This window comes from Battus philenor, unplaced genomic scaffold, assembly GCF_028537555.1.
Source record: "Battus philenor isolate CCGP_79_NKW_IND1 unplaced genomic scaffold, ilBatPhil1.0.hap1 SCAF_3, whole genome shotgun sequence".
Taxonomy (NCBI): domain Eukaryota; kingdom Metazoa; phylum Arthropoda; class Insecta; order Lepidoptera; family Papilionidae; genus Battus; species Battus philenor.
Genome location: NW_027181693.1, coordinates 15,557,622 through 15,581,040, shown reverse-complemented (window position 1 = coordinate 15,581,040; position 23,419 = coordinate 15,557,622). Strand labels below are relative to the sequence as shown.

The following is a 23,419-nucleotide window of genomic DNA, read 5'->3' as shown; positions in this document are numbered from 1 at the left end:
AATGCTTCTAGGACTAAAACGTGTGACATGTCGGAACTGAATATCACTTGTTTTGTCCATTTTTAGCAAATGGGGACTTCTTGCAGCTATTTAAACATAGCAAAATGTAAATTTATAAAGAAATATTTCCAGAAGTCTACAAAAGCTTAAAAATCAGATTGAATAGAGAGAAGACTTGTAAATTTTAAATAATAAACTTTTAATATTTAAAACTTTCACAGAGAGTCCCAACACTACGAAATATTACGTTAGAAAAATAAATTTAATTATTTTAATAGAAAATGTTAGTAAACGTTCGTGAAGTCTGAAGCACGAACTGTAAATAAAATTGTTATAAAATAATATTGAGAAATAGTTTTCGTAAAAAAAATGTACCTATTACAGAGTTGTTGAGAATTATTCTGCAATATAATTGAAAATAATAAGCTGATTGAACACTATCGAAAATAACATAAACCTTCATGTATCTGAAACGTCTGAGGTGCTTTTTAACTAAAACAAGCAAAGGGAAAATGTTATATTGACTCTACTGCTTCTGTTGCGCCCTTAGACTGTATACAAAAACGCAAAACACCTTCAATAACCATAAATGTAATGTTACAGAATATTTTGGGAAGTGTAAATCATTACCGGAAACCTTGAAGTAAAATAGATCAAAAGTATTTTTAAGTCGCTACAACTTCTGTACTTCCATGAATATTTCTTTACATGCGAGACATAATAAATTATTAACAGTAAAACTTTCAATTAGAAGCTGACGAATTTTTTTCTACATGAAGGGATGCATTTAGTTCAGCTATTTATTAATTATAGCCGGAGGAAAATTGATAATTACAACAAATTAACCAATGAAAATCACCATTACTTTCTCAGAGCCTCTACCCTTGTACTATTTTATGAAAGAAAACTTTTGGTCTTGTGGAGGGAATGCTATATAATTTTTTTATTAAAGCGATAAGGTTAAATTTTAAGCTAAATCCATTTTCGTATTGCCCCTCTGTTGTGTGTAGTCCCTACGTTGCCAAACACTTGTTTAGATCATATTTACCTAAAATTTAAATGTAGTTTTAGGATTTTGTCTCCTGGAATATTATCTGTGGTCTGCATAATTAAATTTGCTACTAACACCATTAACATTATACAGAGATGTACAGAGGCATGAGTCCCACAATGGGAAACACACATTTATTGTGATAATTAACACACTGCGGCATCAGCAGATCTAAGAAAATAAAACGACCATCTTTAAAGACTTCAATGCCGATAATAGATGTCTCAAAATATTTTAGAAATCCTGGGAAGTCAGTTGAGAAATTATTTATTTGTATTTAATAAATCATTTTTTATACATTTATTTACGTTTCGATATAATTGATCAAAACATTTTATAACTGTCCATAATTTTTGGAGTAGCGGGTAGTAATTATAAAATGGTTGGGGTCTAAAAAAAACAATGATTGTACAACATCAAAAGCGAAATATATTTTCTTACTTCACTAATTGATTATCATAGTTAACAATAGTTTAAATATGGAATAATATTAAAAATGTATGAGATCATTTGGCATATTGCTTAACCTATATAAGTAGACTATATATGTTTGACTAGATCAAAATTCAATAATAATTTTAAATATCGCAATAAAACATTGAACATTGAATTGTTTCTTAAGAAGGGTTTTGCTTAGTACCTTCGAAAAGTCAAGACATTGATATAACACACATTTAAACATGTATTTATACCTACACTACTGCCAGGTTCGAAATATTTATTCTATCGAGAAGAACCTGGGAAGAAACTCGATAGTTACATTTTCAATGATATTTTTTTCCCGTCTATAGTTTTATTATAGTTTGACTAGATTATAGACACTTAGAACTTGAAAGAATAATTAACTTTCAAAATACCCTCTATGTTCCAATTCAATCACAAGATATTTAATATCTAACATTACTATAATCAATTAAAAAATTTAACAAAATGTTTCAATGACTAGTAACATTAAATAATTCTTTCATATCAGTCGACACCTTTACAATTCCAAATCTTTTCTTTTCCATCCAATGGTAATATCATTCCTATTTCATGTGTATAACATGTTATTTAGATAGATTATTTAGACAATGACAAATAATATTATTACAATCATTGTATAATTTGATGTAAAGTTATATAACTTTCAAAAAACATTACAAACACAAATTTATGATATAGTAACACATATGATTCATAGACTTATAAGTTAATGTGATAGTTTTGTGCATTCAAGAGTATTTCAACACTTATAAGTTTACATGAAGTAGTGAAATGGTACAACCATCTTGAACCACTGAATATATAATACATATTATTTAAATATGTAATGCTAGCCCAGAATACAAACACATTGGCAATTTAAAACAAAATAATTAATAAGATTGAAATTGAGGCGACTGGCATTTATATATTCTTTTATGTAAAATTTGTTCAATAAAAAATAAATAATACACAGTTAGGAGCATAGATAATGTAAGATTTCACATAAAGTTGCAAATAAAGCTCAACAATGCAAGAAAAAGGGGTGGGCACAATATAAAAATTGATAATTTTTAATGAGAAGTTGAGTTTTTGCTAGCATCACATATTTTTTAAATAATACCTTGTTTATTGTGTAGTTTTAATTTTTGTAAACATTTTACTATTTTTTTATTTGCTGTATATTAATTGTATATTCTTGTATAAAAAGGCCTTCAAAATCATACAACCAGCTTCGTAGCTTAGCTAACATAAATAGTTGGCACTTAACAATACAAGAATTTACATTAAAAATAAATGAAAACATAAGAACTAAATTAGTAAATTTTCAAATTTAGTTCCACATAACCTGTGGCTTGCATTCATCATGATATGGTTCAAGAGTGTTCAATTCACGCCAAACTGGTAGTAGCATGGAATGACGGTGCATGTGTAATCTGCACCGTTTGCATGGCTCCTTGTACAGGTTTATATAGCTATGAAACCATGTCAAGAATGAGCAGAGTGCCTTCTCAGGCAAAGATCGAGAGTAGAAGTACAGCATAGCAGCATGAGCATTGTTCGTAATCCTCCTGAACACATAGTGATCAGATTCAGTATAAAGTTCCAGTTTCTCCGCAAAACTTTTAATTATCACCCACTCCATCTTCATTCCTTTAAATGACACAAGGGCCTTTAAAACGCGACCCAAGGTTATAGATACAACTGTATTAGTAGGAGATGCATTAGTTATTTTAATGTCCATGTTTTTGAAAGACCTGTTGAATTTGTTTATAATCTTATCTCCTTGAAATGGTACAACAATGTTGTTATGAAGGTTGTCTCTTTGTACCATGATTTCAGGATTTACGTACGGAATCGGCGGGTAGTTTTGACGTGACTCTATTTGTATAAGCGAACTGTGTGCTTGAATTTTGTCCGCCAACTTGTTAACATTGACCATATGCGTGTGCAATGCCTCGCGGTCGTCAATCGTCTCTTGAGTTATATACATGTTTTTACCAATGTTAAAAGGAGGCGGTATCGGCATTGCTTTGAATATCCGTTCCAACTCTCGGAGATTGATGTTGACGCTTTTAGCAAGTACTTGCAACTCGACATCAAACTCGTCATTTTCGTGATTGGGTGGCTGGTTATTAGTAAGATTTCTGAAAATTTTGGTAATACTTACGCGCAGCTTATAGAAGGATCTTAATGCAATATTTAACTGTTCTTGGTTTATTACCTGATTCATTTTTGTTTAACTTTTAATTCACTATGTTCGAATGTTGTTGGGTGTTGGTAGCCTTTCCGTCTTTTTCAGCGTTGTCGGACTCAGGGCTCGCGGACCAGTTTTTATTTCATAATACAAGTAAAGCCCTTTATATTATCCGACGAAGTCTAAAAATCAATAGTTACATTGACGTCATTAATTTTACAGTACAGTGTGACCATTGATAAATTTCATGTTGGATTTTAAAGATAATTTTTAAAATAAGCCCTTTTTTTAAAAAAAAGTGTGTAATATTTTGGTTGGATTATTTAATGACATTATTATAAAAAAATCACATATCTTTTAATGCAACAATTACAAAGCGTTGATTTAATTCCAACGTTAATTAATGTATTTAATTGCAGAGATTAGCAATAAATAAAATTAAAATTACTTTCTATGATGATATTTTTAATAAAATAAAATTATTCATCTGTGAGCAATATTTATTTAAAGGATTTGAAATATAACAAAAATGAAATAAAAATTGTGTCTATCTGTAGTTACAAAACGCATTATTGTAGCATATAAAATTAATAAAACTGAATTATTTTTTGTTTATTTATATGTTTAGGTTTCTGACATTAACGTAATGCTAAGACAGAAGTAAGAGCAAAGAAGATATAACAGTTTCAACAACAACCGGCACCGAAACACGCACTACTACTAGCTCAAATTATATATTCACAAATATTTTCATTGTACGTGCTTAGTGTAATATTAAATAGCAATATATGTCTGTAAATAACGGAATAGTGATTAAATGCGTTATTATTTTATTTGTATAAATGTATTAAGGCATTTGTAATGTGCAATGGTTAGTTGTACACTTTGCTATCTACGGCTTTAGTAATACGATTCAGGTGAAGTGAAAGGATGATTTCATGTTTATTACAAAGTCAAAAACAAAACCCAACTGCTCTATATTACGTTGGTAGGCACAAGGTGCGTAACCATATTGGTTATTTAAAATTAATGGAAAAGGCATTATAAACGAGACGTTTTTTATTTATCGAGATATATCAGAAACTTTATTAAAAATAAATAAAACAAATATCAACAACTTGCAAACTTTTTTGATACGTAGTCTCAATTTCTCTAAACCATAAGGTTTGTTTTTGGGTCTATAGTCTTCCATTTGGATAAAGTAAAACAAAGAACAGCAATAAATCCTATGTATTCTGTCGATAAGGAATGTTTATTGTGCAACCGGTGGAATTTAGAGAAATAAAACCTTTATGGGAATTGAGTCTTTGCCAATTTCAAAATGTTACTACTCTAAAGGATTGTGATTTTTTTTCTTGTTCGTATATATTGTTTTAATTGCAGTTGCTAAAAAGAGACGACGCGTAGCAAAGTACATTGCTATGCTATATACTATGTAAAAACTTCAAAGGGGTGAATGTATCGCTCATTTTGCCCAAATAATATGTAGCTCTATTCAAAAACCCATGTTTTTTAAATTAATAGATAGCGTTATTTTAATAAAGTAAGAAAAAAAAATTATGTATTATAATTATTTGTCGTTTATTATCTGTCTCTGCAGACTTTGTATTGGATGAACTTTATGTTCTGACGTATCTCAATGGAAAAATATAAATTGATGTAACATATTTCAGAGGCATCTGTATATGATTACCGCCTGAGGTATGTGAGCGTATATAGCCACAGCATGGGATGCCATAAAGCCTTGGATAATAAAAAGATAGTGAAATTTTCCATTAAATAAAATTGTACTAGTTACTTGCTAATCCGTTAAGCTATATTGGTAACTTTCGTTCCTTAAGAACCTCTTCATTTCTAATTGGATCTTTTAGAAAAATCCAGAGCAAAGCCCTTTGCAAGGTTCGTTGAGGGAATTATAACTTACCAATGAGGCTACGTTTTTGTATCGTAATTAACACTGGTAACACAGATTGGTTGTGCACTTACGTTTGTACACACTGAGGGGTGCTACACGAGATGATGTTTCGTAGTTTCCAGAACACTGCCTAGTCGAGTTGGATGCGACGATTAACCTCTTTTTCAACGTTTGACTCTCCTAGTTTAACCATTTCTTTAACTACCTAACTTACTTACCATTTCTTTAACAACTTAGTTTAACTTTAAAAATCGAGCCTGCAGCTGATAATGGCATGGAAATGTTTACATTTATATATAAAATATATATAATTTGTTTTCTTACAAATATATTTTGCACTCGATTGCCAGTTCGTAAACGTTCTTCGTTTTATCTTACCACGCATCAGTCTAGTTTGTGACTATTGTAAACCGTTGAGCAATAGTCCAGACGTGAAGAACTAAGGCTTGCAGTTATAAGTCACGAGTTTGATTACCGGAAAATAATTTTATTTAATTCACACTTTGTGTATTAATTATGTAGGATTGAAACTATTCACAAAAAAAATTCTAGAATATTGACAGCAGCGACCTCTCCGTACTATAATATTTTCACTGTGATATATATAGGCGAATGATTTGATCTCTATCTCGCCTGATGTTAAGCGACGATGAGGTCTATGAAGGTATATGCTTGCCTAGAAGATACATATCTACACATGTCTTTAAGACTCCCGAGTTATAATTGGAAATAATGACGCTGGTAGTTTGTTCAAGTCTTTGACTGTTCGAACTGTGAATACCAATCATCTTACTGCAAAGAGCTTAGTGCGGGTGTCGAGAACCCGTGCGTCTTCTTGTCCGATGAAAGAAAGGAGACGCGGGAATTATTTGGTGTAATTCCGACACACTAACTTAAATAAAAATTGTAATACTTGATATATAGTTTCAATAAAAGCATTGAACGATATAATATAAATGTGGATTTAATTTTTTAAAACAGTTTGTCATCAACGGCATTTCTACTGTGTGTAGCGTAAATACACCAAATAATTAGAAGTAGTAGTTAATAATGGATAGCAAACTTAAACTTAAATCATTAGTAAACTTGTTTACACAATATTGCTCTGTCTTCGAATATGTAAAATATTAATATAATAGAACGATAGTGAATATCTGCAATATATCATATTTTTCATTATCTTATCGATAATATTAATATTCCATATAAAAATGTCAAAACAATATTTTTTATCTGTCGTAAATAGTACACAAGCTTGGGCCGACAAGAGCTGAGGCAAAATTTTCCCCTGTCATATTATACTTTTTTAAACTACTACCGTTGAATACACAGATAAAAAAGACCTAGAAAAAGTGTCAATTTTGTTTTGGTGATGTTATTATTAAGTCTTTAAAAGGAATACTAATCGGTTTTTGCTAACGTTGGCTGAGGATTTTAGCGTTTATTACTATTTACAAACTCCAGATAATTAAGATAAGGATAATATGACTCCATTAACACGAATTGGAAATAATAATTTGAAACGTTTATGTATGTTTTGTATAACTTGAACCTTTCAGTTTAGCAGTATTTACTCGCCGCAAATGAGTTACACATTCTCCCGTTTATAGGTTTTACTCTATAACCAAACATATATAGATTAAAATGAGATAAACTTAAAATGTAAGCTTTGCTTATATCTTAAAGTTGTCGCTTTATTATACTGGTAAACCGTTACATTCTTTTCTAGGTTAGTTTTATGATGCCGGTTGATACCGATGTTGAATAATTTATCAATATTTTCATGTCGAAAACCTTGTTAATTTTAAATAGCCTTGTAAACATTCCATATTTAACTATAGAGCCACACCAAGCCGATAACTTCTGATAGTACAAGGCCTGTCAGTAGGGTGGGAGAGAGAGCTATGGCCTCATATAATGAGCAATTAGGAAAGTTGTCAGATCTTCCACGACTTCTGTAGGAAGGTCATGGAACCAACAATCATAGAGCCAAGAAATAAAGGGTATAATTAAAATAATTTAAATAAAATAAAAAGGTAATTAAAGCGATAATTTTAAAAGTCGACTAAAAATAAAATGTCATAGATAATATAAATATTAAACTAAGGCAAATAAATGTAAAAAGCAAAACTAAGCTAGCAAAAATGAAGGAAATTTAAAATTAAGATCCTGCAGGGAAGCGAGGCGATTTACGAAAGAAAAGATTAAGGAATGCAAGATATTGAGAAGGGAAAAAAGAGAAATGAATCGAAGATATTAAGAAGGTTGAGAAAGAGAAAAAAAGATTAATTGTATAAATAATCCCTACTCTACTATGGAGGGGGAGATATAAAAAAAGGTTTGTTGGTACAGCCAGTAATAAAAATTAATAAAATTTTTAATGGAATCAGGCGTTACCTTGCGGAAGTTCATCCTAAGTAAGAAAAGGACCAATATTTAGCCATTTCTGCACATGCACTACTACCACTGCATGTGCGGAAGTGGCTAAATATTGGTCCTTTTTTAATTAATAAAATTATTTTCTTCTATTAATCCACACCAAGGCATGGACATTCTCTAAAGATCATCACAATTAACGGTCTTACAATACCTTCTATCTAACGCATCTGGGCGTTGATGATGATGATGATGGTGATGATGAAACGCGTTCTTACGAGAAACTGGCTACAATTGTGACACACACACACATACACATATATATAGATTATATAAACATACGTCATTGCTAAGTGTTGCCAGTACAAATTTCGTATTTAAATCTGTTCGTTGCGATGGCATCGCGGTAAATTGGACCCGCAAAGCTTTTTGCGTTTCATTGAAGCTCTAAACGTTTTATTAACCATGTACCGTCGAGCCTCATCGCGCTCCATTTCCGGTGCACCGCCGCGAAACTTAAAAGCTTCGCACTCCGGAACTTTTTAATAATCTCCTTTGTGCGAGAAGATTTTCAAAGCAAACTTTCTTCTTTTAATATTCTTAACAGCCTTTTTTTAAATATTCGCAGATAATGAAAACTCGACTAATACTGTAACTTGGATGGGAAATGTAACCACAAGCACATATATACAGAGTGATTTATTATATATGTAAAACCTTAACAGATTAAATCAATTGTATTGAATATTAAACAACATAATTACGAAATATTTACATATTAAAATTATTTCTGGGTTACCTTCTGTCTCTGCAGGATAGTAAATAAACAATAATTAATTTTTTATATTCTCTGAAGTTATTGCTATGTCTTATAGCTATAAAGTTTCAATGTCATGACTTTATATATTAAGGAGAAATAGGTTTAAATGCTTTTAACCTTTTTGCTGTCAATTAAGTTAAAATTGCACCTCTTAAATATTTTACACCTAAACCAATCAAATTTGAAAATGCGATTGATTTTGTTTATTTTCGAAAAAAATATATTTATTGGAAATATAAATAAATTCTCTTCAAATTTAAGAGCGAAATTTTGCTTCTAGTTTATCCAGTTAAAAAATATATATACATGTTTTGTTTACGAATAAATAATATTTATTTATATTGAAATTAAGAATATGTATGGAATGGTCGTTTAAGAAAATTATTTATGCCAGTCTAACATCAAAGGCCCAGTGTGTTGCTCAAAACAGAATTCATCTTTACAAGGGGACCGTATTCATCTCATAAGATGAGTGGTACTTCGACCTGAAATGTTGGTAAATAAGCTAAACCGGTTGCGCTTAGATGATTTCGAACGCTAAATAAAATCTTTGATACTTTTCAATTCGCTGTGCATTATTATATTATTATATTGAAACGTGGGTAATCTAATTTTCTTCTTCTTACCTGAACTTTTAAAACAGGTTACAATAAAGACCTGCTACATATCATATCTATCTTCCAAAAACTATATCAGTACTTTAAACAATTAAAATTCTTTAAGTTATTTAAATTTATTATCGTTATTTCATTTATAGAATGTTTACTGTTGGTCTTATATTGTAATAAGACCGGTTGGAAGAGGTCTGCATTCAGCGTCTTCCAAAGGCCTTAACGATACCGTCTATTCACTCAACACAGGTCACCGAGTTATTCACAACACAACTAAACACTACTCACCACGCCACAACACCCGTCTTCAGAGAGCGGACGATCGCTTCCTAACCGCGAACAGCGTGGGCGAACCGTGGTTGGATCCGTATCTAACCTTGACTCGCCTGAGGTCCACGCTACCGTCTCAAGCCGTATACACATTCAATTCACAGCTTTACACGGGTAGAGCGCTTTGCTACGTGCGAACATCTTCATGCAACTGGTACGCGCCCTACCAGCTTTATTTTTTAGTTTTTAAGTTAAAGGACTCTCCTGTTCCGTGAACTCAGCTCCGATGAAGCTTAAAAGCCTTCAGGCTAACAGCACTAACATCAACGGAGAATAAGCGTGGACGTTTTCCGCTGCGCTAGCTGATTCGTGGTCTACATCTTAAACCTCCACAGCAAACTTCTGTCCTCTTTGCTAAATAGGCTGTTCAATGCAACTTTAACAAGCCAATCTGCTAGGTTTTGCCTGTCACTTTAGTTCTCGTGTCTCGTCTTTTCCATATACAATTTAAAGCCCACCAGTTGCGCAACTCGTATGAGGTTTTTGAGCATCGTGCTGAGTTCTATCGATTTCGGCAAACCTAAATGTTTTCATTAACATACATTTGCCAAATTATTTGTTCGATTGTTTCTTGTTTCTTTTCTTCAATCATTTTGCGTTTCTGTTTCATATTTTTTTATTATAGTTTTTAATCATTTCTTTATTTATTTTACAGAAATCATAATGTCACATAATAAATGTTGCTGATTTTGTAACAATATGACCAATGTTGAAGAACTTAATAAAACCGATTCTTAGTTTTAAAAATAAACAAGTAAGCGGCCTGCTCAGCAATTTATTTTCGGAACGCCAAATATAATAGAGTAGCAATTTAAACTTAATTCACTTTAGGTAGCCTTGTCATTCAATAAAGCATTTGTTTAGGTAAACCAAAATTTATAACAGCCTCCGAGTATCTAACGTTACAAGCCTTTATATAAATTAACAGTAGATATGCGGAAAGTGTGAATAATAATATAACCTTTTTCATAATTTTCTTTATAATTTTTTTCCAATCTTACATTCAAATGTAAAAAAAAGAGATTTAAATAAGTCGAAATAGATGTTAAACTAGGAATTCTTCGATATAACAATAAATAAAGATATAGAGAAACAATAAATTGCATTAAGGAAATTGTTTTAAGAATAACAGGAACAAACAATGAAAAACTTATTATCCTTCAATAAAGAAGGTCAAAGAAAATTCGTTATGAGCCCAAGCCAAAATCTATACCCCACTTAGCTGTGGTGTGTTTTTGAAGAGGAGTAGGTATACAATATTCATCTTCACTTCGCAATAACCTAACATTTTCAACATGACATTTTGGGAAGGTGGTGAATACTCCCCACGCTGCGATGGCTCAAAAAACCCAATCCAGTGATACTGAAGCATATAGCCTACTACTACCTATAAAGTAGGTTTTAGGCTAAGGGCGTGTGGTTTGCCATGCCACTTGAACCTCCCGATCGTTTGGATATCTGCAAACGTTTGAACTGTTGAAATGCTAGACTTTCTCCGAAGAAATGCTCCGGTGTTGTTTTGGAAGTGTGTTTTAATCACCGAAATAATGCTAGTGAAGTCACAATTGCAGGCATCACTATTATTAACAATACACGTACACAAACGTGTAAAATATTTGTGTGTAACAGGATCCACAGGACATTCACTCACCCCGCTATAACCTAATATTTTCCGATGATATTCTGCGAGAATGGTGACTTTACCCATAAGATATCTAATTTATTATCGGAACATCTTAATGAAAAATTTTTGCCCGATGAGTATCACAAAAGGCCGTTGGTTTTATGTGGCTATAAATTTGTCACACACTGCGGGGCAACAAAATTGCAATAATCTTGCTTTCTTACGATTAAAGACGGTGATTAAAAATGTAATTTGAAACCCCATTGGCGGTGGACTGGGGTAAGAATTTTGAAATTTTCGAATCCGCAGTTCTGTTACAGGGTGATTGGTTATAGGTGTAAAACCTTTATAGGGTGGATATAAAACTATGAAATAGTATATAGTACGTTCTATCCAGGAATCAATGGCTTCTGAAATAACAAATTAAAATTAAAATTATTACATACTAAAATTGATTATTTTTTCTATCTGATTTTTAATCGCATGCTAATGGAAAAAATTAGTTAATGTAATATATTTCAAACTGATTTCTTTATAGAGGTGATTGGAAATAGATGTAAAAGCTTTAAAGCTTTTTGCTGAAGAATAAGCTATACATTCAGCCCTTTAAACCTTTTACATCTCTAACGAATCATCCTGTATTATTAAACGTAAATTCAAATCTATTTAATTTTTAGTATTAGAATATACAATGATATTTTATTAGAATATATAATTATTAGTGACAAGATAACGGTTAGCATTTTAAACTATTATTTCTTACATAAATAAACGGTTCATTAGACGGCAAGAAACTTGCAAATAAATAGTCGTAAATTATGCTTACATAACATTGAAATAGGCAAAGTTTCGCCGAATTTCAGAATGTTCTTTGTGAACCACAGACAACGGTCTAAATGTCTTCGAGCATGCAACGTTCGGTTGACAGCTTAAAAAGGCGGGAAAATGGCGCTAGCGTAAGATTTTATCGTTAAGAATACGCAAGAACATAAATCGTAACTAACAGGCTCGACCTGATTTAGCGGTTTAGCTTACTGCAATGTTAAAGCACCTGGTTAAAAAATAGTTCTAAAGGCTGCAGTTTTTCAATTTAAATTATTAGTTTAAGGTTATGATTTTTAAAAAGACTGATTTGTATTTTATAAGTAGTAAAATAAGTCAATAAAAACAATATATGTCTATTTTGTTTTTCGAACCATTAAATATTTTAATATGTAATATTTATATTTTTAAAATTGAAAAGTATAAACGTCAAAACGGTTGCTTATACATTGATGATGGTTATGTTTATGTTAGTTTTTTTTAATGAAAAAAAAATACTATATGTCAAGTAAGACGTTCAGCCACGAGTTGAACAGACGACCTTTTTAAAGTCATCAGTGGCCTTTGATGCAGACCGTTTCTAGCAGGTTCTATTGGAGATTTATGGGGGAGGTCTTAATCTGGCAGGTGAAGTTTTACGATTGAAATGATGATGATGATGTGGTGGTAAATTAAAATTCTAATAGTAATAATAATGATTTTAGACAAAAAAATTTACACTTTTATTTTTGTTATATATAGCCATTGCCTACAATATTAAAAGACAACGTCAAACCGACACATTCTAGTTTAAAAATTTAGTTTCCAATACCAGAAGCATCCATGATGGAAAAAAATAGTAAAAAACATACAGAGTGTCTGGTGGCAGATTTATGTTTTTAAATATGATTTTTTCGAAAAGTAATAAAAGGTGTGGTGGAGGGGATGTCGCTTGAATCACTGAATGCTTATTTCTCAGTCACGATATTGCAGTGGTCAGAGAGCAACGCGTTCGCCGTCGAGGTATGTAAGCGTAATGATGCTCCATGGCAATTTGTCCACACTTCGAAAAACGAATAAGTGATGGACCGAATGTAAATTTAATTCGTTCCGGCAATGATTCCTCGCAACTACTTCAGCTATGAACACCTCATAACCAGAGCCAAGATGATCTTTAAGGACTCTCCAAATCATTGCACTGGTTAAAAACAGTTTACTTGAAAATCTACAATTTTCAATACGGAAATGATCAGCCGCACGGAAACTTCTAAGAGCGATTATACATGAAATTTCAAAACAGTATTTGAAGTTACATTTTTTAAAAATTCAAATGGTTGAAGAACTAAAAGTATGCGAATTGGCCTCAAGTAAATTTTAGATAATCGATTTTTTGGGATTTGGAGCTTTTTGGCACTGTTACTCCTATCCTGTTATCCTCGACGGTGACTATTTGGTGTGCTTTATCCACGAATTGGATTAATGGATTTTTAAATGCTCTAGACCAGGCAAGTAATATTGATTATCGACGCATAATTATGGATTTATCTGCCGAACTAGAGAATTCCTTCATCGTATTTATTACACACGTGATTCCAACCGAGCCTTCCCCCAAATAATGATCAGTCGCTTTGAATTTATCCCGTGGCCACTGATGTCATCTGTCTTAAGTTAAATGGATTTTTATAGGATCTCTTCAAAGAGAGAGCTTATAATAATAATCCTCGAAAACTTGTAAATTCAAATCAGTACAATTGAACCAAGCTTACCGTAGCGTATGGCATTGCACAAGGTACCGTTTTTAACCGTGCGTGCAGCTCGACGGAAGACATTTCGATGATATACTGTTTGAAAAATGAAATCTACATTTGTATTCTATCGTTCAATGCTTTTATTAAAACTATGAGTGAAATATTCCAATTTTTATTTAAGTCGTATGCGTCGGAATTACACCAAATAATTCACCCATCTCTTTTCTTACACCGGGCAATAAGACGCACGGATTCACGAAATCCGTACACGAAATTCCTTCTACTTCTACTAATCGCCTCGATACTACTTTTATAGTGCAAACAGCTAAGGATTCGACCTATCTACTGACTTCATTGTTTCCTGTATATAAGTATTTAATCTTTAAGCCAGAATAAATAGGTTTCATCTAGTCAAGCATGTACAATTGTAGATCTCGTCAACTTAACATTTAAATGATAAAAAAATTAAAACATAAACCTACATCTTGACACCTGCATATAATAAATAAGGAAAGTAATTATGATCATTCATTGTGCACGCTTTAATATTGTTTCTAATATTAACCAAAATGTTTATAGTTTAAATAGCTTTTTTCGTATCAAGCATCGGTTTTTAATTTGGGACTGTCTCAGTTAAATCCGGTCACCTGGCGGCCCCAGCGGTCGCGGCCCTGTCAAGGGCGGCACAAGACAAGCGGCTGCATCCCGGGCGCGGGCTGCATCGACCTTGCTCCCGTTACTCACGGGGACTTGTGACAACCCTCGTTGTTACACTGCCTTTATTGTAATAATCTACGCGTGTGAAGTGCATTGTGCTCTCAAATGACGGAGGACTAAATCGTGAAACGCAAGATCTACAATGATAGCTAAAACGTTTCGTTTTGTCGTATTCACAGTGTATCACTAACTTTACGGCACAGGAACAGATTCATCACCATCAAGCTAGATATATGACTTCCCCATAGATTTTATTGAACTATTGTTTGTGGCCTCTCTTTCTCTCTACCTTCTCTTTCATCCTTCATATTATCTTTTATTCATTCTTTTTATGCTCTCGTGATCTGTCATTCGTCACTTGAAGATCTTCTTTCTTGCACCTTTTTCCTTCCTTCATCTACATTCCTAGACCACAGAGAAAGTACGAAGACGAGTGTCAATCTCTTGCGGTCTTCCTCGTCTTTACGTTTTAAATCTTGGAGATACTTTAACTGGTAACTTCTGTTTTAGGTGGTACATCTCGGAGAAGGAAATACGGCAGAGGACAGGGAAAATGATTAAGTACAAGGTGTTGCGCTGCCCGATTTCAACGACTTCTGGCGAACTACAATATGTCATCAGTATACCTAGTGGGGGGCATACCCTCGTCGCGTCTCCGAGTGTATATCATTGGGTGATGTCTATACCTTGAAGAGGGTTTTTATCGACTGATATGATAATGATGAATCCCGCCGCATCTACAATAAGGTGCAGCAGTGTAAGACTGGTCGTGGTGATCTTTGGGAAAGGAATAAAGAGTTTTTCGGTTGATATTTTGATGATGGTGTTAAAATGAATTGGCTGTGGAGTTTCGATTAGGTAACCAATTGTCTACGAAACAATTGAATTACAGTTAAAGCTAACATTCGCACGCGGTGACGGAAGAAGGGACACGGGCAATGAGGACGTAAAGAGGTTGTAGGATTTTGCAAGGGGCAGGGCTCAGGTCGGCGCCGCGCGCACCTGAAGGCTGCGCAGGGCGGGCGGGGGTGTGTGCGCGGGTGTGGGGGGAGAGGGTGTAGGTCGGCGTTGGGGGCTCGCGGTGGCGGGCGCGGCCAGTCCCGCGCCGAGCGCCGCTCGGGCCGGCCGCCGTTGTGTGTAAGCAGGCCGCATGAGCGCGCCGGTGTGCTAGCGCAGCGTGCGCGGGTGTGGTATGCCCGCGCGTCGCCGCCATGGCCCCCATGCTGGTGGCCCTGGCGCTGTTCGCCCTCCTGCCCGGTGAGTCTCCAACTAAGCGCAACAGGCGCTCTTCGCGTCTGTTTACCCTATCTTGTTCCCACGAGTTGTAGCTCCATCGAGTGTTGTGACTTGTTCAGAATGTGGTAGCGGCGATCAGGTATGGCATACGAGTTCCCGGCAGAGTTAAACAGGTAAAAACGCGCAAAAAAAAATCACCAACTTCATAAATACTAAATTTTCATAAATACTATTCTTCATAAATACTATTTTTTCAAACAAAATTCATAAATACTAAATAATACCTCCCACATATTCAGGGAATGAAATAAATATACAAAATACGTCATATTCTTACACAGATATTTCTTATATATACTAAGAGGCACAAAACTGTTTTAATGTATTTTAAACGAAATAAATATTTATAATTTTTTACTGCAAATATCGGTTGCACTATTTGCAATAACTATATTACACTACTTACGTAGTATTTGGTAATATAGATACTAGTTTTCGTCTCCCATAAACACATGTTTCGAAAAAAAAAATACACATTGCTTAAAACCTCTTTAAAATCTTACACTTGACATTGCATTTGATTCTAGAACTTTCATTTAAAAGTACAAAAAGTAAGGGAAAAATGGAAGCCGAAATAATAACAGTTTCAAGACAATTTCCACCGTATTAAAGTAAATAGGCTCTGTTACATGATACGATTACTTTAACGCTTGAGGCGAGTCTGTACTCGAATAAATATTCCATCGTGCATCCATATTTCAGATTGTCTACTTTTAGTTAGCAATCTCTTTCTTATCAGCGTTTATATTAGCTATGTAACCGCCCTAAAATATAACACAATAGCATTATAAACAACGAAATGATATAAGCTATAAAAATATAACAAAGAATAAATTAATGAATTAATAATCTGTGACAATTAATTCTTTAAATATAGAACTAGAGTTCAAACGAATACGATATCATTTTTAAAATTCAATTAATTTTTCTTCTTTTTTCATTTTTAAAATTTAAAACTAGTAACTACTTTGTTGGCTTTACAATAAAGTTCCATGTAATCTTGTGATTTTCATCTAAATTATTTGAATTAGTACGGAAAATAAATATAAATAAAAATATATAAAGATAAATAAAAATGTAAAGAAGTCCCAGTAAGTTTGACGTGAACTTTATTCAGATCTGGGAGCTTTTAGTATTCCGGCACTTTCTTTAAATATATGAACGCCAATAAAAACGAGTTCAATCTGATTTAAGATTCAATCATTTTGAGTTATTCTAACATTCTCATTACATATATAAGATATATATAAATTTGATAATAATATGCTAGTCGATTAGCCAACTGTCTTTTTCCAAAAAAAAGTACAACAATGGTACTACCGTAGCGTATATCTAAAGACAGCTATAACAAAAATTACAGCTTATAGTTTTGATAATCAAAGAAATCTATACATATATAAGACATTTTTTACCAATGAAATGACTTATTACGTTATTTCTGCAGTCATAAAACTGATAAACTTGAAATTTAATAGGAATATTTATCGCGAGCAGTGATACAATCTTATGTAATGTGAATTATATCTTGTGCATTAATTATACAAGGTTGCCACTACTTACAAATAAATTCCTAGAGATGGGCAGAAGCGTGTTCTGCTTACTATATTACCTCACTGTGATTGCCAACCCGTCTCCCCAGCGAGGCGATTATATATATAGGCGATATAAATATCTTTGGGTAGGCCTATGTGAACAAATAAATAAATAGTGTCGATATAGTCTTGAAATTTTGTACGTTATTTGAACGACTCTTGATTCAGCAAAGAGCAAAAGTTTGTTCCATCATGTAAGCAATTGAGAGTTTCTTAAACTTCGAGCGTTTCTGAAATACTTCGCTAAGCTGAGTCTTTGAAACCCGAAGACAAATAAGTGACGCTGCAGGAGAAACAAAGGACAACAATAGTACTTTGTTCTTTGACGACAATTCCTTTTTTTCTAGTTGAGATCACTTTTCAAAGCTAATCTAGTTTTTTATTTGTTCAAAACGATTCAGATACCGTTCAACCTTTATAATTAGCTAATTAAATTATTCATTAGCGTTTCGCTTCGTAAGATTTTCTGCGGTAAAATCAATCGGTGGTAACATTTTCTAAGTTAAAAGAGAATAAAAATACATTATTTATAGCCAGTACTTACACAAGATACCTGTTATTAATTACGCTACTATACAAAAAAGAAATCATGAGAACCAAATTCTTGTGAATATTCTTAGGCTTTTTTGAAATATTTCTAGGTATTCTACTCTAGTAGTCATAGACATAAACTATATGATTGTAATTGGAATCAAATAATTTTAATTCAAAATATCTTTATTCCAGTAAACCTTTAAATGCAATTATGAATCTTCAATTATTTTTAATATTTTCAAAAGATTATAATAGACAGTCCGTATTTAAGCTGCCAGAGAGAAAAATGAAATTTAACAATATTTCATGTATATTATAAAATCAATTCTGCATCAGTCAATAAACCAAGTTCACAAATTTCGATAAATAAAAACTTATGAATGCTATTATATGATTATTATTTTAATTCTATATTTAAAACAAAGAAAAAGAATATTCAATACATTTTTTGGAACTTTATTAAATGCGCACAATCAGACCCAGAAAGGTGCTGCTATTTTTGTACACAATAGTGTCGATTGTATAGTAGAAAGAAAATTTTTAACACAAAGAACGTAGAGAAAAGTGAACAAAGAAAACGCGTTGTCGGTTACCGAAAATCAAAACCTAAAAGTACATCTAGTGAGACATCAAAGAATAGATTGGCCGTATGTTTTCCGACAAGGGGCGCCTCGAGCGATAGAGACTCTTAGAGCCAAGTGTGACCAAGGCGGTGCGCCTTGTTAAGAGCTGGGACACGAGTCGAGTATTTGTACGCTCCTGACAAAGGAAACCGGATTTTTTGAGCACACGAATTCTGTTCTATTAACCCCTAAATGTATGATTGTTTTTAATTTAAAAAAAAAATAAAAGAAAAAGTGATACAGTTTACGCAAAAAAAAAATCTAATCCAATAATAGTTGGCTGATTGACATAATACATGTTCACGACATTTCTTATCTGTAATTGATAAAATTCTAAATTCAAATATTCTTTATTTAACATATGATTGATTACATTTATACATGAAAAAAAATATTTCTACAAGATTATTATTTTCTTTACATTTCTAGAATGTCACGTATACAGGATGACTGCTTATAGGTGTACAAGTGTTAAAGCGATAAACGTATATTTTATTTTTTGAAACTATAAATAACGTAAAGATAACATACTCGTAGTAAGAAAAAGAATTTTTAAAATTCAGATTACTACGTATTACGTTTACTATTTGTCCCTCAGTCTAGACTCTGTGTTGCCAGATGTTATTAGCTTGTTCATTCCTATAGATAATTATAATGTAATACACGGTGATTGGATATAGATGTAAAAACTTGAAAGATTTTTAATAGCAAATGTGTCGTTTAATCATCCCAAAGACATTATCAAACTACTTTGAAATTAATTTTGAACGATTATGTTATTTTTTATAAAGTTGACACTTGACTTGCATATGACACTTTTAAACCTGAGATAGTACGAGAGAGTTCAAACTTCATATATTTATATTCGTATTATGTAATTAATACATATTTAAAATATAATTATCATTTTTAATGGAATAATAATATTAAATAAGTGTTAATTATTATAGTTAAAACAGCTGCCTTAAATATGTCAATTCGGTGACGTTTCTGTCAAATGCCGATCTATTTTGTCTGAATTCTAACGAGAACTGTCATTGACAGTAATATTAATAAATACATTAAAATGTGGTATAAAATACAAATAATGCATAGCAATTTATTACCATAGCAACCCACAGATAAAAAGTGAATTAATAATAAAGATTCATTTGATATTAGTACTTTTTGTCATTTTAAACTCTTGTGTAACTTTAAGCATTATATTGCGATCTGTTGTTAAATGACATGTTGTATCCGTGAGAAATTTGTGATATTTTAGCAAGGAAACGTTTTTATTAATCAATCCTATTCATGTGGTTTTAGGAATTAATACGTAAGAGTTGTCAACGACCATAATTAAATTTTATGTTAAAAAAAAACATACCTCGTCTATGAATAAATATTTACGTGAAGCGTTGCGGTTCTATTCAATCGGCTGAGTTAATGACGTATTTTAAAACAATGGTGGAATTCGGAATGTTCGATGGTTGAAATGCGGGCGGTCGACCACTAGGAACGCCAGCCGAACGTAAACCAGATTTATTTCATTTTACATCGTAGTATTCAGTTGTAATCGTTTTTTATTATTTTCTGAAAAACAATTTTATTATGTGCACATGCTGTCGAACGGTATCGAGTATATCTATGGTAATTTGGCAATACAGACCAAACAACTGACATCTAGTTTGACAACTAAAACAAGATGGCCATCTGTCAACTGTCAAAGTTCGGAATTCCCTGTTGGAAGATCCATAACATGTAATAAAGAAAAAAATAGTATTAAACTATTATAAATTGAGTAAGTTACGTTAAAAGGTTAAAAAGTTAAGTTAAAAGGAGTTTGAATTAGAAATGAGGCGATAGGTAGATGAACGAAAGTCTGCCCAGTAAGTAACCGCAGCGGATTGGTAACTTGAACTGTCAGTGGGATTTGGGACGAAGTTCTCTAGTGGAGACCACGGTTCGGTTAGCCCAGCGTGGGACTTCCGCTCAGATAGTGGACAGACGGACAAGTCCTATTGGAAATTTATAGGGAAGGCTCATGTTCAGTACTGGTAGTAAAAACGAAAAAATTCGTTTTGCGTATATTGTATAAAGGTACACAGTATTCGTTACATTTTCTATTTTATTTTATAATTTAATAATTATTTTTCTAATATGCTAATATAAAAATAAACTAGGTAAAGTCATGTAATACATTAAAATGTTACTAGCATCTTCTTATACTATATTATTTCTGAATATTCACAGAGAAACAAATATAGATAGTTGCTAAAAAGATAGTTTTAAAAAATAATAAGAACAGCATTTTTAGTTGGACAATCATTATTTCAGCCGCTATGATCACGACCATTGGTAATTGGACGATGTCTCTAAGTAATATTATCGGAGAAATAAAAGCATAAAAAAATATCGCCACAGCCAGGAATATTTTTTTCGTATCAGGGGTGAAATCTTCTAAGTGGAAAAAAGAAATGCGATCTTTTAAGGGAAGGACACGCTTATGTGAAATTCCTAGTCATTAAAACTCCCTCGGTTGTCGTCTAGGGTACCTTTGGAGGGGGCGCCGGATCTTCTGGGGAACTCGCAGCTGATGGAAGCTGAGTTTCCACCAGCAACCGGTAACCAAACCCTCTACGTATATTAATAGTCTATCACCTGGGCTATTAATTCTTGTTTAAGTACGGAGTTTTAATTTTAATTGATATTTACGCAAGTCTATCGATTTCAGGGTGAGATTCACGATCGAAGCAACTCAGGCATTCCGTTCCAATAAACAAGTGGGTAGCCGGTTTATTTTTATTAAGCCAGGGGCTCATGCGTCGTGAATTACGGCCTCTTGCGACCCGGGATAAAGTCGCTTGAATTACTAACAATATACAATGCAAATATATCATAATGTTTATTATAATATTCCTAGACTAATTAATGATTTGATTATAGACTTAGTAGCGAAAATATCGTCTGATTTTAAATTAAAAACGCTGTAAACTATAAATAATAACTAAATAATTATTAATAATGACAGAGTTGTCATTTATTTATTAAGAGGTTTGACGCGCGTTATGATGTCAATTAAAAATCTAAAAATTAGGCAGTTTCGATATAACATCAAACTGATTAAAAAATCATCCCGGAGATATACTTAATAATATATTAAATTTTAACTGTGTTTGGATGTATAGTTTTTGAATCTATCGAATACAGACAGACACATATTAATTTTTATGTATGTAGATTGCGAATTAATTTACATAAAATTATTGATTCAGTAATTATTTGTCGCGTGCTGCGAACAGCGCGAGAGCGGTCATCGTTGTGTTCTTTTCGGAGAGGCCTACACCTTGCAGACTATAATATTCATGTAATCATGTAATCACAAAGATAAATCAGAAAATGTAAAAACCATAAAAATAGATCCCGCTGTTCTTGAGTTATAAATGGTGTAACTAAGATGTTAACAAGTTAAAGATGACGCATCAGGAATAAGGTAGTAGGCAGGCCACATATTGTCCAGAACAGCTGCTCAGGTCTTATGGTTCTAGAAACCATGGACGAGCAAGCGTAGCGTAGCACTTCCATCTAAAAGACGAACATATCTTGTTACGGTCTTTGGAAGATGCTAGACGCATGCCTCTTCCAGCCGGTCCTATTGTGAATCTACAGAATGGCCTATCAATCAATCAATCACGATGCTATATAATTTTTTTCATTAATTAAGGTGCCCTTTTATTCATCTGTTACTGCCCATGTTGCCATTTTCAAAATGCCTGTCTAGATCTAGCATTAGAATTAGTGTAACGGATGACTTAGATGTAAAAGCTTTAAAACTGGTAACATATAGCTCTTTCATCATCAAAAAGCTTTCATCTTCTACACCTATTTCTAGTCTGCATAAAGTGATCACATTGAAATATGTTACATTAATCAATTTTTTCATTTGGCGACGGGCCAATTATTTCTCTGGCATTACAGAGTCTAGGAAAGATATTAAACAATAATTAATTTTAACATGTATTTTTCTCTTTATGTATTAACATTATTATTTATTATTTCTGAAACTAATTATTTTTAAATAGGATCTACCGTACATTAATTTTCACCAAATGAGCTATTCATTTACACGTTGAAAGCTTTCATATCTATAAGTAATCTTCTAGTATGTTTAATATTTTAATATAAAAGGTGTTCATAAATTACTAACCATGCCGTCTCCTTCATGCCTCGCATCTTCATCCAAAGGTTGTCTGGTAGAGATCGCCTCAAGCGATAAGACCGCCTCTTGTATCATATGAATTGTTTAATTTTTTTTTACCTTTATTTATAAAAAATAACCATGGTAAAGTTAAAAGTGTCGAGAGAGTAAAAATTGATATTACAGTACAGTGTTATTTATCAAAGGCAGTCGTTGTGCTAAGTAGAAATTCAGAAGCCCGTCATCTATTTTACTTCCACTGAAATGGAACGTCTTTAAAATGGAATGCTCCACCCTTCTCAAGCAATCAATCTTTCTTAATAGTCGTTTAAACTTCTAATAGAAACTGCGCCGTTGGTAACAAGTTGGCGTGTTTTTAAAATACAGTAGAAACACCATTTTTAATATTCTGAACTCGTTGCTCCAGTAGAACCAATTGATCGATACTTTCATTGTATTTATTCATATTATTATTCACTTTGCAACCCTTATAGTGAACACTTGTGCACGTCAGAGAGTCAAGAGTCCAATTTGACAGAACT

General features: G+C 32.7%; 2 protein-coding genes across 2 annotated transcripts in view; one reads left to right on the top strand and one right to left on the bottom strand.

The window, feature by feature from the left end:
- Positions 1-2,849: 2,849 nt before the first annotated feature.
- Positions 2,850-3,749, bottom strand: LOC137926751 (mediator of RNA polymerase II transcription subunit 27-like). Its single transcript, XM_068770442.1, has one exon. The coding sequence runs from the start codon at positions 3,747-3,749 to the stop codon at positions 2,850-2,852; it is 900 nt and encodes a 299-aa protein (XP_068626543.1).
- Positions 3,750-15,866: 12,117 nt separating this feature from the next.
- The window catches only part of nAChRalpha6 (nicotinic acetylcholine receptor alpha6), a 173,168-nt gene continuing 165,615 nt past the window's right edge, over positions 15,867-23,419 (top strand). The window contains exon 1 of the mRNA XM_068770438.1: positions 15,867-15,912. Coding sequence (XP_068626539.1) covers positions 15,867-15,912 — 46 coding nt within the window. The remainder of the gene's footprint in view (positions 15,913-23,419) is intronic.

Coding starts and splice junctions, on each gene's coding strand:
- LOC137926751 (XM_068770442.1), bottom strand. CDS start 3,749: ATGAATCAGGTAATAAACCAAGAACAGTTAAATATTGCATTAAGATCC.